Source organism: Artemia franciscana, chromosome 1 (assembly GCF_032884065.1).
Source record: "Artemia franciscana chromosome 1, ASM3288406v1, whole genome shotgun sequence".
In the NCBI taxonomy this organism is placed as follows: Eukaryota; Metazoa; Arthropoda; class Branchiopoda; order Anostraca; family Artemiidae; genus Artemia; species Artemia franciscana.
In genome coordinates this window covers 26,156,352-26,173,239 of record NC_088863.1, presented here as the reverse complement: position 1 = coordinate 26,173,239, position 16,888 = coordinate 26,156,352, and the positions used below count along the sequence as shown (strand labels likewise).

General features: G+C 37.0%; 1 protein-coding gene across 2 annotated transcripts in view; it reads left to right on the top strand.

The window, feature by feature from the left end:
* The window catches only part of LOC136027581 (exosome complex component 10 homolog), a 291,574-nt gene extending 275,030 nt beyond the window's left edge, over positions 1–16,544 (top strand). For both annotated transcript variants that reach the window (XM_065704964.1, XM_065704974.1), the window contains exons 15-16: positions 14,473–14,739; positions 16,408–16,544. In XM_065704964.1, coding sequence (XP_065561036.1) covers positions 14,473–14,739; positions 16,408–16,467 — 327 coding nt within the window. In that variant the 3' untranslated portion in view covers positions 16,468–16,544. The remainder of the gene's footprint in view (positions 1–14,472; positions 14,740–16,407) is intronic.
* The last annotated feature ends 344 nt before the right edge of the window (positions 16,545–16,888 follow it).

Below are 16,888 nucleotides of genomic sequence, written 5' to 3'. Positions count from 1 at the left end.
AAGCGTAAAACTACCACAAGTCAGCATCAATAAATCAATGAAACCCAAAACGAACAGAAATCATAGGCAGCGCCATAGCGCTGCCTAAGTAAAGAATGATGGTGACAAAATGTATTTTTTTTTTTTTAGTTTAGATAGGTACTTCGTATCGAAGGAGTTGTCGTAGGAACTTCAAAAAGGACTCATTCGATTGGAAATTCAAAGGACTAGTGCCCTTTGAATAGTCAAACGTGATTGGAGGAAAACTAACCCCCCTCCCTTGCCCACCATTTCCCCAAACACATTCAATCAAAGTTTTGAGAAAGCCATTGTGTTCAACATAGTTGAAAAATCCGGATGTTATGTCTTTGAGGATGACACTTCTCCCCCCTACAGCCTTCAAGGGCAAAGGTTATAATTTATGCCCTGTGGACATATAAGGTTTTTATAGAAAGTCTTGTCGTAGAAAGTTGAAAAGGCCTCATTTGGTTTGAAATTGAGAGGGCTAGTGTCATTATTGATAGTCGAAAGTTAGTGGACGGCGAGTTGAAAGATCTTGAAATTATATCTTTGAGGATGACATCCCCCCCACACCCCTCAGGACAAGGGTTGTAAATTATGCCCTTTAGGCATGTAAGGTTTTTATAGAAAGCTTTGTCGTAGAAACTTCAAAAAGGGTTCATTCGATTGGAAATTGAAAAGGTTAGTGCCCTTTTCAACTGTCGAAAGTTATTTGAGAGCAACTAAACCCTCTCCCACGCCGACCATTTCTCAAAACACATCCAATAAAAATTTTGAGATAGCCATTGTGTTAAACGTAGTTGAAAGGTCTGTAAATTATGTCTTTGAGGATGACACCCCCCCCCCTCAGCCCTCAAGGGCAAAGGCTGTAATTTATGCCCTGGGGGCATATAAGGTTTCTATATTGTCGTAGAAACTTTTCAAAAAGGCTAATTTGATTGGAAATTGAGTAGACTAGTGCCCTATTAATAGTCGAAGATAATCAGAGGGCGAATGTCCCTCCACGCCTATCACTTCCCCAAACACTTCCGACTAACATTTTGTTATAGCTGTTTTGTTTAACGTAGTTTAAAGGTCTGGAAATTATGTCTTTGAGGATTACATTCTCCCCTCACAACCCTCAGGACAAGCCCTCAGGATTCGGTTAAAAATAGTTCGAAAAACATATAATAATGTCTCTTGGGGTAAAACAATCCCCTAGTGCCCTGGGGATAGGGTTGTAAGTTATGCCTTTGGGGCATATAAGGTTTTATAAAAAGTGTTGTCGTAGAAACTTCAAAAAGGCTAAAAAAAAAGGGATTGGAAATTGAAAAGGCTAGTGCCATTTTCAATAGTCGAAAGTGATTGGAGAGCAACTAATCGCCCTTCCACGCCCACTACTTCCCCAAACACTTCCAGTCAGAATTTTAAAAAAGCCATTTTGTTCAAAGTATTTGAAAGGTTCGGAAATTATCTCTTTGAGGATAAAAAATCCACCCAGCCCTCAGGGTAAGGTTTGTACGTTATGACCTGGGGGATAAATAAGGTTCTACAGAAAGCATGGTCATATAAACTTCGGAGGAGGCTCATTGGATTGGTAATCAGAAGTTCTAGTGCTCTTTTTAAGAGTCAAAATAGTCAGAGGGCAGCTACCCCCCCATACACACACACGTCGTATTGTCCCGAAATGCATCTAATAGAAATTTTGAGACATTTTATTCAACAAAGTCTGAATATCATGTAACAAGGCTTTTTGAGTTGAAACGAACACCAGAGCCTAGGTTCAAGGGTTGTAACTTATGCACAGAGGTTTTTTAAGGTTTTATGGAAGGGATAATTGTATAAACATGGAGGGTCATTTCGTAAAAAATTGCAATTTCTAGTTCCCTTTTAAGAGTCAAAAGTAATGTAAAGCAGCTAGCCTCCCCCCCCCTCCGACAGGGCGCAAACCCCCAGTACCCTTGGGATAGGGTTGTAAGTCATGCCCTTGGGACATATAAGGTTTTTCTGGAATGGGTGGTCGCATTAGCTTCAGATCGGGCTTACTTGATTTGAAATTGAAAGTTATAGTACCCCACGCTCATCAATTCCCGAAATATATCCAATCAAAATTTGGAGATATAAATTTTTTTCATTGTAGTTGCAGGTTCCGGAAATTATGTCTTTCAGGAAGACACCCCCGCCCCTACAGCTCTCAGAGCAGGGTTGTAAGTTATGCCCGGGGGCATATAAGGTTTTTTATAGAAATGATAGTTGTATATACTTTGGAGGTGGCTCATTGGATTGATAATCTGAATTTCTAGTGCCCTTTTTAAGAGTTAAGATGATGAGAAGGCAGTTACCCCCCCCCCCTACCGCAATAAACGTTATGATTTCCCGAAATATATCGAATAAAAAATTTTGAGACTGTCATTTTGTTCAAAATAGTCCTAAGATCATATAACAAAACCTTTGGGGTTAATACAAAACAACCAGAGTCTAGGGACGAGGTTTGTAAGTTATGCCACGGGGCACTTTAGGTTTTTTCTAGAATGGATGGTTGTTTAACTTTAGAAGAGGGTCATTTGGTTGGAAATTTCAAATTTTAGTTTCTCTTTAAGCATCAAAAGTGGTGGAGGGCATTTAGACCCCCCCTCCTTTCCGATAACCCTTCTATTCACCAAACGCATATGATTGAAATTATGAGATAGCGATTTGGTTAAAAATATTTCAAAGAACATATAATAATGTCTCTAGGGGTGAAACAAACCCCCAATACCCTGGGGGTATGGTTGTAAGCTATGCCATTTGGGCATATAAGGTTTTATTGAAATGGATGGTCGTATAAACTTTACACGGGGCTCATTCATTTGAGTCAAAGTGATTTGAGAGCCACCATCCCCCCCCCCCCTCTCCATGCTCATCATGTCCCTTAACATCTCCAATGAAAACTTTGTTCATCATAGTTGAAGGTTTCAGAAATTATATTTGTGAGGAGGAAAACCTCCCCTACATCTCTCAGGGAAACGGTTGAAAGTTATGCCCTGAGAACATATAAGGTTCTTATAGATAGGGTGGTAGTATATGCTTTAAACAGGACTCATGGGATTGGTAATCGGAAGTTCTAGTTCCCTTTTTAAGAGTCAAAGTGACTTGAGAAACCCCCCCCCCCCCCACGCTCATCATTTCCCATGACAAACATCCAAACAAAGTTTTGAGACATCAATTTTTTCAGCATTGTTGAAAAGTTCAGTAATTATGCGTAGCAATAGTTAGTAATAGTAGTAGCAGTATGCAAATTGCACCTTTTTTTTCAATATCTCCTTCAACACGCGATGAAATTGTTAACTTAATACCATCAACCGGTCCTGAAGCATTGCTGATACGGCCTCTTGCCAACCTATATGGGTATAGTTTGTTTCGATTTATTTCAATACAGTTACATTATTGCCCAAAATTTTCGCCTTAATACCATTAGGTTTATTAGTAGTATCAGTAGTAGCAGTAGCAGTAATAAGAATAGTAGCAGTAGTAGTAGTTGTAGGAGTGGAAGCAGTAGTATTATGATGCAAATATTGTGTTTTGGTTAGTTCAGCATCCCCCACAACAAGCGTTGTAAGTTTTCATTTCACACTTGAAACTGGTCAACGAAATGGTATCAAGTTTTCTATTTCAGGTCAACTAAAGGAGGTATAAAACTAAATTGAATGCTACTATTTGTGTCCAGATTTTTAAAAGGGTGTATGCTGTTAAAAATTGTTGAAAAATTTTTTCTATCATACAAATAGCAGGCCAAACTAAAAATTCTCAAAGAAAAACCGAAAATATTTAAACTATTATTATCTTTTTCCTTGAAAAGATTATGTCAATATAAAATTGAACAGAAATTAATTAAAACAAAATTTTTCACAAAATAATTTTTTCAAAGAAAAGTAAAGAACTCAATTAAACCAAAAATGAGCAAAAATAAAAACAAATAATCTACCAAGCATAAAACTACCCCACGTCAGCGTCGATAAATAAGTGAAACCCAAACAAACAGGAATTACAATAACTTACCAAGTCAAACTCAAAACAAGCAGAAATTAACATGAGTAGGGCTCAAAACCCCTATGCCTTCCAAAGGCCAGAACATAATTTGCACTTTACTGAAAAAAACCTTTTAAATGTTTTCACACACGAAACTGTTAAGCGAAATGGTATCAAGTTTTCTATTTCAGTTGAACTAAAGGAGGTATAAAACTAAATTAAAAGCTACTATTTGTGTCCCAATTTTAAAAGGGCTCGGGAAATTTTTTTTTAATGTTTTCAATTTTAAAATTTTGAGAAATCAAAAATTAATTAAGATTTTAGGGAATAAATATCAGTATATGTATATCGAACTGATAATGCACATTCATTTGAATTCTTCAGTAAAGTGCAAATTATATTCTGGCTTTTAGAAAGCATAGGAGTTTTGAAGCAGCAGTAGTAGCATAAAGAAAAGTAGCAGTGGTATTAGTGTTAGTAGTGACAAGCATGTATTACCTTTTTGTCAGTTGACCTTCCCCTTTAAGTATTCTCCGAAAGATTCGACTTAACACACAAATCAATTCTTGAAATACGGCCTTTTGGCAATCTACACGCGCATAGTGTTTTGATTTAGTCAAATTCCCCCTCAATATTCTGTCAAATTTTCACCTTCATACGTGTAGCCTTAATTGTACTAGTATCATAGCAGTAGTGGTAGCAGTAGGAACAGTAGTAACAGTAATAGTGTATAATTATTAATAGTAATAGTAGTAGTAGCAGTATTAATAGCAGTAACAACAGGCGAATTTTGCCTTTTGGTCAACTGTGCATTCCACTCATGATGCCCCTGGTTTCCTCTTGGTATGATAAGTCGTTTCAAATATATTGCTGATACGCCGTATCAGCAATCTCTATACACGTAGTATGTTTTGATTTAGTTCCAATTTCCCCTCAACGTTTCCTTAGATATTTTTTTTCAATATTCTTTGCCTTAGTAGTACTCGCTACAGAAGTATTAGTTTAGTGATGGTAGGGGTAGTAGTAATAGTGCTTGTGGTAGCAGTTGAAGTTGCAGTAGTTGTAGTAGTGGCAGTAGCGTGCAAATATTGCCTTTTTAGTCAATTCATTGTCTCCCTTATCATTTCCTGAGAATTCCAAATTAATTAAACTCAGTCATTCCTTAGGGGTACCCTTTTAAGAGCCCATATACACATAACATGTTATGATGTGGCTCAAAACCTCCCTTAACATTCCCTGAAGGACTCATCTTAATGCCCTTCGTATTTTCCGAAAGTAGAAGTCAAACATGCATACCTCTTCTTCAGTAACATATACTACATATAGACAATGAACAAATTACATAACTTGTAGCCTTTGCCTTGAGGCCTCAGAGGGGGGGGGGGGACACCACTAAACACATAATTGCTGAGCTTTTCAACTATGCTGAAAAAATTTGATGTCTCAAAACTTTGTTTGGATGTTTGTTATGGAAAATGATGGGCGTGGGGGGTTTATTTCTCTCAAATCATTTTGACTCTTATAAAGGGCACTATAACTTCCAATTTAAAATCAAATGAGATTCATTTCAACTTAATACGACCAACCATTCCATAAGAACTTTATATGCTCCCAGGGTATAACTTAAAGCCCTTGCCCCAGGGCCCTGGGGGGTTTTCCAACCTTGGGGGCTTTTTTTTTTTTTTTTTTTTTTTTTTTTTTTTTTTTTTTTTTTTTTTTTTTTTTTTTTTTTTTTTACTATAATAAACAAAATTGCCATCGCACAATTTCAATAAGATACATTTGGTGAAAGGGGTAGTGGGGGGGGCTAGTTGACCTCCATCACTATGGACTCTTAAAAGGAAACTAGAACTTCCAATTTCAACCAAATGAGCCACTTCTAAAGTTTATACAAACATCCTTTCCATAAGAACCTTAAATGCCCCAGGGGCATAACTTACAAACCTCGCCCCTAGGCTCTAGTGGCTTGTATCAACCTCAAAAGCCTTGTTATATGATCTTTGGACTGTTTTGAATGGAAGGCCTGTCTCAAAATATCTGTTGGATGCATTTTGGGAAAACACGGCGTGATTGTGTGTGTGTGTGGCGGAGGGAGGGGGTGGATAGCTGCACTCTGATCACTTTGACTCTTAAAAAGGGCACCAGAATGTGTCCCCTCTAAAGTATATATAACCACTCTTTCTAAAAGAACATTATATGCCCCCCGGGGCGTAACTTACAACCCTTGTCCTGAGAGGTGTAGGAGGAAGTTGGGTTGGTCTTCCTCAAAGAACATAATTTCCGGACCCTTCAACTACGGTGCACAAAATTGTTATCTCCAAATTTTGATTGGAGGTGTTAAGGGAATGTTGAGCGTAGAGGGGAGGGGGGCTGGTTGCTCTCAAATCACTTCGACTCTTAAAAAGGACATTTTAACTCCCAATTTCAAGTCAAATGAGCCCCATCTAAAGTTTATATGGCCACCCATTCCATAAAAGCCTTATATGCCCCCAGGGCATGACTTAAAACCTTATCCCCAGGACACGGGGGGTTGTATCAACCCTAGAGGCATCGTTATGTGTACTTTGGACTATTTTGAGCAAAATCGCTATCTCACAATTTTAATCAGATTCGTTTGGTGAAGATGGTTTGTTGGGGGTGGGGGCTTACAACCCTCCATCACTTTTGACTTTTAAAAGGGAACTAGAACTCCAATTTCGAACCAAATGAGTCTCCTGTAAAGTTTATACACCCATCCCTTCCATAAAAACCTGACATGCCCCCAGGACATAACTTAAAACCCTTGCCACCGGGCTCTGGGGTTTTGTTTCTACCCAAAAGCCCTGTTGTATGATATTTAGACTATTTTGAATAAAATAAATATCTCGAAATTTCTGTTAGATGCATATCTAAACAATATGACGTGTGTGTATGTGTTTGTTTGTGCGGGGGGGGGGTAGCTGGCCTCTGATCACTTTGACTCTTAAAAAGGGCACTAGAACTTCTGATTATCAATCCAATGACCCCCCTTCGATGTTTTATGACCACGCTTTCTATAAAAAAAACCTTATATGCCCCCAGGGCATAACTTGCAACCCTTTCCTTGAGGGCTGGGGGGGGAATTTGTCATCCTCAAAGACATAATTTCCGGAACTTTTAACTACGTTGAACAAAATGGCTATCTCAAAATTTTCATTGGGAGTGTTTAGGAAATGATGGGGGGGGGGACATTTGCATTCCGATCACTTTCGACTGATAACAAAGACACTAGTCTTCTCAATTTCCAATTGAATGAGCCCTTTCTAAAGTTATTACAACAACGCTTTCTCTTAAAACCTTATATGCCCCAAGGGCCTAACTTACAACCCTTGTTCTAAGTGCTGTGGGGGGGGCTGTCATCTTTCCCTTTTGGAAGTTTCTACGACAATGCCTTCTATAAAAAACCTTATATGCCCCAAGGGCTTAACTTACAACCTTCGCCCTGAGGACTGTGAGAGGGGGTGTCATCCTCAAAGACATAATTTCCGAACCTTTTAACTACGTTGAACAAAATGACTATCTCAAAATTTTGAGTGGATGTGTTTGGGGAAAGGGTGGTCGTGGGAGGGAGGGGGGTTCTTTGCCCTCCAATCACTTTCGACTATTAAAAAGAGCACCAGCTCTTTAAAAAAAATAACACATTGTGCCAACATCATTCTTTACTTATTGCGCTTCCTATGATTATATGGAGAATTCTATGTTTTTTTGTGATCCATTTGTTAATAAAAAAAATAAGGCTATGAAAATAAGAAAATTGGCATTTTCTTTTCTTTCTTTTTTTTTACAGAGAGATGTGAAAACCCATTAGGGTGCTATCCTTTTGAAAATTACTTTTTTACATTCAACATGTCTTTGAACTAAGCTCTTATCTGCAAAAAAACTTGTAAGGATTTTCTTGATGCTTGTTTGATTTATTTATTTTTCTTCTTAGGGTAATCGTGTTGAACCGTTTGTCATAGGCTATCGGGAGGGGGCTTGTTCAAACTTGAGTTCAAGGGTCTAGTGTTTTTTCCAGTAACGATAGAGATCATTCCACAACAAAGAAGTAATTCCTGGGATTTTGTCCTCGAATAGGACCAAGATGTTATCGAGCAATAATTCTGTGACTATCAGTCATCTTTCAATTGTTGGTTAGAACACCTATTAGGAGGCTATTTAATCTTTGTCTGTTCCTGGTGGTTCAGGGGGAGTATGTAAGTCTTCAGAAGGTGCAATTTTAAGAACAATTTTTTGACTTTTCTTGTGAAGTGATGAGGATGAATTTGGAGCCAATTTGAAACAAGGTCTGATTATTTGGAGGAATATATTTTGTAGTAATCGGGTGCTTAGGGGTTGACAGCTCCCTGCTTTATTTGGAAATAGCAGCTTTTGACAGGAACACTAATTTGAATATCAAAATGTTCTGATACAAAATTAAACTAAATGTGAAATTTGGCTTTTGATTGAGATGTCAACCTCCCTCTTGTTTAGGTAAATTTTGTTTCAGTTTGAAAAGCAGAGACATCTAGAGGAGCATTTTTTCTCAAAGTAAAATTATACATAAGTGGGAGTTTATTGTAAAGAGTGGGGGCAATTCACTCTAAAAGAACCACTAATAATAGCCTGAATCAAACAATAGAAATAAAGATGACGGAGAATAAATACTAGCATGCAGTGAAAAAAAAAAAAACTCTAAAAGTTAGGAAGATTCCTTAAAAAAAAAATTAAAAAGAATAGGAGATAGAGAGATATCAGTTGGGAAAGAAATCCAAGAAGGAGAAACAATAGGAAAAGAGAAAACAGGGAAAATAAACAGAGGAGACAGAGAAGTTACTAAACTGGAAAGACTTGACGAAAAACTGCCTTTGCAGAATGTACTAGAGAAACATCCGGAGGTATGGAGTTCCATAATAGAATGGATTGATAAACAGGAGACCTCTGGGCTGCTGTAGATGATTGTTTGGGTAAAATAATTCTGCGAGAAGAACCACGTAAAGAAGAAGAGCACCTACCTGAGTCTGTCCGTGATTAAACTACTGCAGAGGCGGTGGAAGTGTACGTAAAAAAGGAGAATGCACTAAATAAAGATTACTTTTGCCCACAATACGATCCAGCGGAGCTATTCCAGTATCATTATAAAGATCAGAGGAAGAGTAAAGCCGAGAGAGAAGAAAAGTAGCCTTCACTGCTCTATTTTGGGCTCTTTGAAGGGAGCAGAGAAGAGAATTTTTAGTTTTGCCCCAGACAGAGCAGCAATAAGAAAGGTAAGGTAAAATAAAGGCATAAAAAAAAGAATGGCACCTGAGGGAAGAAATGAGCTAACCCGGTGCAACATTGAAGACTGGAGGGATGAGGGAACGGGTGTAGGTTAATGAGGTTCAAAAGAAATAGAACAGTCAAATTACACCACCAAGAAATTTTACCATAGTAGCTTGTGGTATAATATTATTCCCATAAGTCAGGGTGAACGGCTCCTGTACGTCTCTCATACGATAAGGGGTCCTGAAATTGACAATGGCACTCTTCCGGCGGTTGAGGGCCGTACCATTTGACCAGCACCAATCCTTTACTTTATCAAGAAGACCTTGAGCTACGGAAGTGACAGATGGCCGGTCCACTACAGCAATACAAAAGTTACTTTCATCAGCAAAATGAACAGGATGAACATGGGGATGAAGATCATCAACAAGATCATTAATGTAAATTAAAAACCAAAACTGGACCAAGCACAGAGTCTTATGGGACACCCTTCAATATAGGCGAAGTAGGGGAAGAAGTGCCATTATCCGAAACATACTGAGACCTCCCTCACAGATAAGACCTTAACCATTCTAGTGGGACTCCATGCACTCCAAATAAATATAGTTGAGACAAAAGAACAGAATGGTCAACCATGTCAAAGGCCTTTGAAAAGTCAAAAAATAGACCAAAACACACAACCCCTTGTCCAGATTAAGACGCACGAACTTTGTTGCATCCGAAAGTGCATACAAGGTAGAGAAAGTCGATGAAAACTACACTGATGGTTAGTTGTAAGAGAATTTTCTGCAGTCGTATTAGTAATAAATACAAACGAAGAGAGTCTACGATACACTACTTTTTCAACAACCTTAAAGATGACTGGAAGAAGAGGAATAGGTCAATAGTTTGAAATTAGAGATGAATCACATGTTGTATGCAAAGGTACAACATTAGCAACTTTAAACAAATGAGAAAAGACACCAAAAGAAAGAGAGAGGTTAGTTGTGTGTGAAATAAGGTTAGAAACAAACCGACCATTTTTTTTTTTTAAGAACTTTATTACTTAAACCAAAACTGTCAACTGAACGGCTATTTTTAAACTGAGAAATAATAATAGAAATTTCAGTATCTCTGTATGGGGAAAGGAAAATTACTTTTCTGCTAAGGGAAAACTACTTACTCTACGCTGAGGTGGAATGGGAACTGAAGGAAGAGCGGTGAAATACGAATTGAAGGCGCTTTCTGAACAATTTTTATCCACAATAGATCCATCAGCTTTTCTGTAATAACATGGGGAGGGACTGTTTGAGTTTCTTGCAGTAAAGAGCTTCATCAACTACAGTCCAAACATACCGCAAGTTTCCCTTACACTCATCAATTCGACACAAAAAGGAGCTTTTTGGCTGCTCGTACTGAAGAAGTAAGTTCATTTTTATAATGTTTATACTTCAGAAGATCATCCCGTGTCTTACTTTTACATGCATCCTTGAACAGAAGCGCCTTTATATGTGTAGCATTGATCAGATCTCTAGACATCCATGGACATTTGGACGTAGAATTCCTTGGTCTCTTCCTAAGAGAAAAATGCTTATCCAACAGAGCTTCCATACGACACAAAAATAAACTTGTTGCACATTCAAAATCATTGGCTTCAAGAACAATAGACCAATCATTACTCTGAAGACTATGAATTAGATTAGAAATTTCTTTATCTGTAAAAGTTATAAAAGAAGACTCACCTTGCTCATCCTCAGCAATCTCAGTTTTAGGCACAAAAAGTGATAGATAAATAGGGAAGTGATCAGAAAGATCAGTGAAAACAAGACCAAAAGAAAACGTCAAATTTGGAGAATGAGAAATGAAAATATTATCTATTAAAGTAGCAGAATTTCTTATAGAGTCAGCGCGAGAAGAAAAAAAAATTGAAGCAAGTAGCCCAGAAGATGAAAGCACATAAAAGAGAGGGTCACATTCATCACTCGATCCAACATTTAACATATTACAATTTTAATCTCCCAAAACACAAATACGTTCTTTTAGAGGAAGTCCCCATACCAGAAAGCTGATCTAGCAAATCGCAGAATAGATGTGTTTGAAAAGGAGGGGGCTTATAAAACAAACAAACAGTATCACATGCAAACTGGCTTTTCAGATCAAAGACGATAGAACAAACTGTCCTGCTATTAGACACCACTAATGTAAACAGGGATTCTATGTCAGACCGTTTACTAAAATCAATATCAAATTTTATAAATAAATAAACAACCCCTGAGCACTTTGTTACCATTCTAGGGACATGAATAGCAATATAACCATGCATTTCGTAAGCTGTTAAATTTTTACTATCTGATAACCGTGTTACTGTTAAGCCTATACATCGAAAGGGGAAGAATTATCATACGACAAATATGATTTCTAACTATCCCACGCATATTCAAACAAAATACATTAAAGTTACTATTTAAAGAGGGTGAGGGCATAATTTCGTCACAATTATCAATAGTAGTGTGATAATTGCAGCCAGGTTTACCACACATAACAAATGCATACAATATCTTTACAGATGAACACAATATCCATACAGGCCGGCTGAAATAGCAGAGGGTGGATTGAAACTATAAAGGTGAAACATATAGGCAGCAAAGGAAAAAAAACCTGTAAGACAAAGAGCAATAACAAACTAGAAAGTTCAAGGAAAGAAATAATAACAAACAAGTACATGGTCAAAGGCAAAAACAAATAAAGAAAAAGGCAAAACAGTAAAGAAGCAACCGGAGGAAAATGTTATCAACGGTTTATGCAATCCACTCAAATGAATAATGTAAAACAACATAAATGCAAGCGTAGGGAAAACCATTAAATCATAAATAAAGTTACAAAACAGAGCTAAAAAGAAAAAAAATGGTTTATTTCAGTCCTGGGTCAAGCTTGGATGGGCTGTATTTGACTGATGGATAGCATCAACTTGAGATGCCTCTTTAACAGTAATCACATTACTATCAGAAAGCTTGGTGAGTATTTCTCATCCACTAGACCATGTAGACCTCTTCCCAAGGTTTGGTTTACCATGTTTAAGTAGCTGAATGAAGTAGGTTTTGTGATTGATTCAGAAATATAGACACCACTACCTTGCAAACTTGTCTATTCTCTAAGAATGAGCTGCTGCGTTCTAGGACTACAAAATTCCACAACAAGTGGGCGAGATTTCAAACCTCAGCCTTGTTTTCCAATCCTTGTAATAGAAACTATGTCATTCTCAGTCACAGGAATACCAGGAAATCTAGTGCTGCACAATCCAAGGAATATGCTTTATGCCAAGTTTTATCATTCTTTATTTATTTTATGTCCTTTCCCAAATAACGGGTCATTGAGCCCTTTGGGATATTGTTTTTGTTATTGTTATTTTATGGAAATAAATGGAACTTAAAGCTTCTGGATAAGGGTCTTCTTTGAAAGCAAATAGGATAAACGGATTTGAAATTTTTCATTTGGTCAAACTGACCACTCAGACGATGAATGTTGGATTGAATTGGTTTCAGAGATTTTTTGCAGCTCTCACAAACCTGAGTCAAGCAAATTAAGAGATGATTCAAGCTTGGACATCCTCGAGTCATATTGTTTAAGTGGTTGTTCAACAAGCACATCAAAATCCATCTTAAGACTATTGTATGCCTCTTGTTTAATGATTTCCATTTTGTCAGCATCAAAAGCAGCAGGTACATGACTAGAGGTAAATTTTTGAACAGAGTCCTCGACCAAACATCCAATCTCTGTAGACAGCGCTTCACTCACAATTTCTGCCGTAGTAGATTCAAGGGTTTGGTCAATAAGTGAATCTGCAATTAGCTTCTGCTTCTTCTTTAGGGTATTTATATGTGAAGTGAGCATAGCAATCTGCTCATTAATAGATTCAGCTCCACTGTACTGGATGGAGCAGTCTGATCTCTTCTCTCTTGTACTAGGAAGTCTATAGCTCTTTTTGAGTTATCACCCATGATGTAGGCTAAAGTGAACTCGAATTAAACTAGTTTAATCAAGTTACAAGCCAACAAGGCAGCAAAAGACAGGGGATCTTCTGGCTGGTACAAGCAATTATTAGTCAATTGCAAGCACAAGTCTTATTACAGCTAAGCAGAGATGTAGGCATCAAGCAGAAAAATAAAAAGACCGTACCGGGGGGGGTCCCCAATTGCACCGCTGGGGTTGGGGTGGCTAGGCTTGCCTGCCTTTTTCATTGGACTGGTAGGCAGGCTAAACCAGTTCTTCAGACAAAGTCAGCTTAATAAGTAGGTTAATGATGCCAGATATTTCACTTAAATAAAAAAATATAAATTCAAGTGTGCGTCTTAAATTTTGCATTTCGTGGGAAATTCAGTTTAGAAGTTTTAGTGTAATTTCAGAAGGGTTCCCATTTGAGAGGCTATGCTGGTGCGTGATTGCACATACATCCCTAATCAAATATGCAGCTCAAACAAAATGAAACGGTATTATAAACCGTTTGTGAATAAAACTAATAATTGTTGACATATTCGGGACATCCCTGAATATGATTTAAAAAACAACAGTTTTAACACGAGTAGGGCCAGAATGCTGTCCAGTAAGAATTTTGAATTAGCCATTCAGGTTAGAAGTTTTATTGTAATTTCAGAAGGGGTCCCCTATTTGAGAGGCCATGCTGGTGCGTTGTTGCACATCCTCCCCTAAAAAATAGTCAGCTCAAACGAAATAAAACGGCATTATAAACCGTTTTTGATTAAAGCTAATAATTATAAACTGTTTGCATTGTTAGGCACCAGCTGGAGATCTTTTCGTGTCTTATGTTTTTTTTTTTTTTTCATAGGGAAGAGAGTACATAAAGGCTGAAAGAGTGCATTTTTTTTTTTTTTTTTTCATATTTTCAAGATAACTCTGGGCGTTGCTTTGGCTAAATGTAAGGATTTTTTTTTAATCCTTATCTTCCTTTACTCGGAGGAATATATTTAGACTTAGTGTGTAGTATGGTAATGTGGGAGTAGAAGGTACCCTCTTATTAGGGAAATGATTGTTTTTAACGAGAAAGGTTAGTTTCCAAATATCAGGTCCTTGTGATAAAACGTTGGAATCCAGTGCAAGGAGCTGATCCCATCCTAAATAGGAAAGCTTTTTGAAAAGTAAATACATGTAACTGATTAATTAAACAAAAGAATTTGCAGATTCAGTTGATTTTATTAAATGATCTGATAACGCCATCTTCATTTTTTTTTTCAGATGCAGCAAACAAATAAAAAGAAAAAGAGACATACTAACGTGTCTTTTGATACGAACCCTGTAGCCTCTACTAGTGAAATGCCACCACCTGCAGAATCAAGAGGAGCAAAAAGAAAAAGTGGTGAAATAGCTATTGAAGATTTCAAAAAGGCAAAATCTCAACCTCAGAAAGAGGTGGAACCATTTGCATATGAAGCGTCGGATTACTCGATGTTTGATCAAAACACCAAACAAAAAAAGGGATATGCCAAGCCAAAAAGAGATAAGGTGAAATGAATTTTACTGTAATCAAAGCAGCTATTTTTTATTACTACTCTTTTATTATTCGTTTCTTCTCCTGAACTTCCTTCGACAGAAATCCGTTAAAGAATCAAGGCATCAAAGTCCACTTTCTTTGAAATTTCATATATTTCTATTCAAATGTTGACAATGTTTATCATCCAACTGGTGCTCTCGTTCTACCCTATACCCCATTGTGCACATGCTGTTGATGCTGGTGAGTCACAGCCATCTAAATAGTCTAAAAAATTACATAAAAACGACCTTTGAGTGAATACAAATATAGTAATTGGCCATCAATCAAGTTTAAATTTATACCGAGGTACCTGAGACAACTCAACGTTCTAAAGTACTACAGTTATGATAGTTCTTTTTCTCTTTTTTTTGAAAAACCCTTTCTCCCCCATAACCAGAACTGAGTTTCGCTTTGCTTTCTATGCTTAATTGCCGGTAAATTCTTTTGTCCACTTTTACTTTTCCTCAAAAAAGTAGCGACGTACTTTAGTTTCTAGGTTTTTACAGAATATTATGGTTATACGAATCGATTATGATACTTTACTCAATTCCCTCAGTAAGTATCGCTGATTCTGTCTCTTTCCACTTTTTTGCTATGGTACTTTCCCCTGAATTATATTTAAGCCTTTGAGTCCTCCTTATTAGAAATTCCGTATCCCGTTAAAAACCTTCTGTTTCTGTCTCTCTGTTCCCTCTGTCCCCTTCTCTTTCTCTTCCTCTCTTAATTATTTCTCTATTTTCTTTTTGTTACATTTTTTTTCTCTGTCCATCCATTGATGTGCAAGTGACATTAAAAAACTTTGGTATTCAATGTTTTATAGTATAATATTTTTTTATTTTCTTGTTTCCTTTTCCCTAATACTTGTTTTTATAGCTGAAAATAGGAATATATCTTATGTTTATATACTAAATCAAATACCAAGTCAGAAGTGCTTATTTTTTACTCGCCGCAATTCTTTTAATGTTATATTACGGTCTTGAACCTATAGCTACTGGTTGTTTGAAGGAGTGGTAGACATGGTCTCGGCATGAAACGTTTCATGCCAGAGCTGTTAGTGTGAAAACTGACTGCAAGATCTACCAAAGAATAACAAACCTTAAAATAAAAAATTTTAAATCTCTAAATACGTCCAATGATACTAAAAATAATTCCTGTTATCCAAAGAAATTAGAATTTTAATGAATTTTTCAAGAATAGAACGAAGTGATGTGGCGTTAATGAGGTAAAAAGTCTTCCTTGAATAGTTAAAAATATGCCAGGATCCTGCCCTTTTGATTTTTCTATGTAGCTGAACAAGTTGGGGAAGATGCAAATAAGCAGAAATGTTAGAAGTTTTCTTTCCAATTAAGGAATTTTTGGGTGAGCAGATAATAGACTCTAAGTCCTTACTGTGTTTATGCCTCGTCTGTTCAGGGGGATGGACTGACCTGATAGAGTGGAGAAATTTTTTCCACGGTATTTGCCATTCTACTCGCAATCAGAGAAAATTAATGAAGGAATAGGCTTAAAACTGCCTTCAAAACTATATTTAGTCACAATTATCATAATTGTATTTTTATCCATGGTAACATTGTTTTAGATGTTTCTGATTTTGTTTTGCTACAAGTTTTGGCTACTATTTACCGTACTTTTTATTCCAGAGAAAGCAGAATCACATACAAAGGCATGGCACAAGTAGCGTGACATATACAGGGAAATAAGCTGTCCAAGATGTCTTGGATTTGGAATATACTTTAATTTTGTTAATTTTTTTGTGAATTTGAGACATGTTCTCGTATCAATTTTGTTTAATTTTATATTCTAAATCATAGGCACTTAATTTTTTCTCTTTATTTTGTCGCAATTCTTTGAATGTTATATTACGGTTTGAACTCCCTTTAAAATAGTTTTCATTGTCGGAATAAATAGGCAACCCTACAAGTGTTACATAAATATGACCTATTCGTAGGGTTACCTACAATCCAACCGAAAACGGCTAAAGGCTTACAGCCGTAGCCTAAAACTGTCGGGAAAACCTCGGAATTATTTTGATACCCGGGTCAGAGCAGAGGTGGATGTAGCTTGAGTATAACGGAACTGAAATCATACCTGATGGCGAGGGAACTACAATACAGTAGCTGT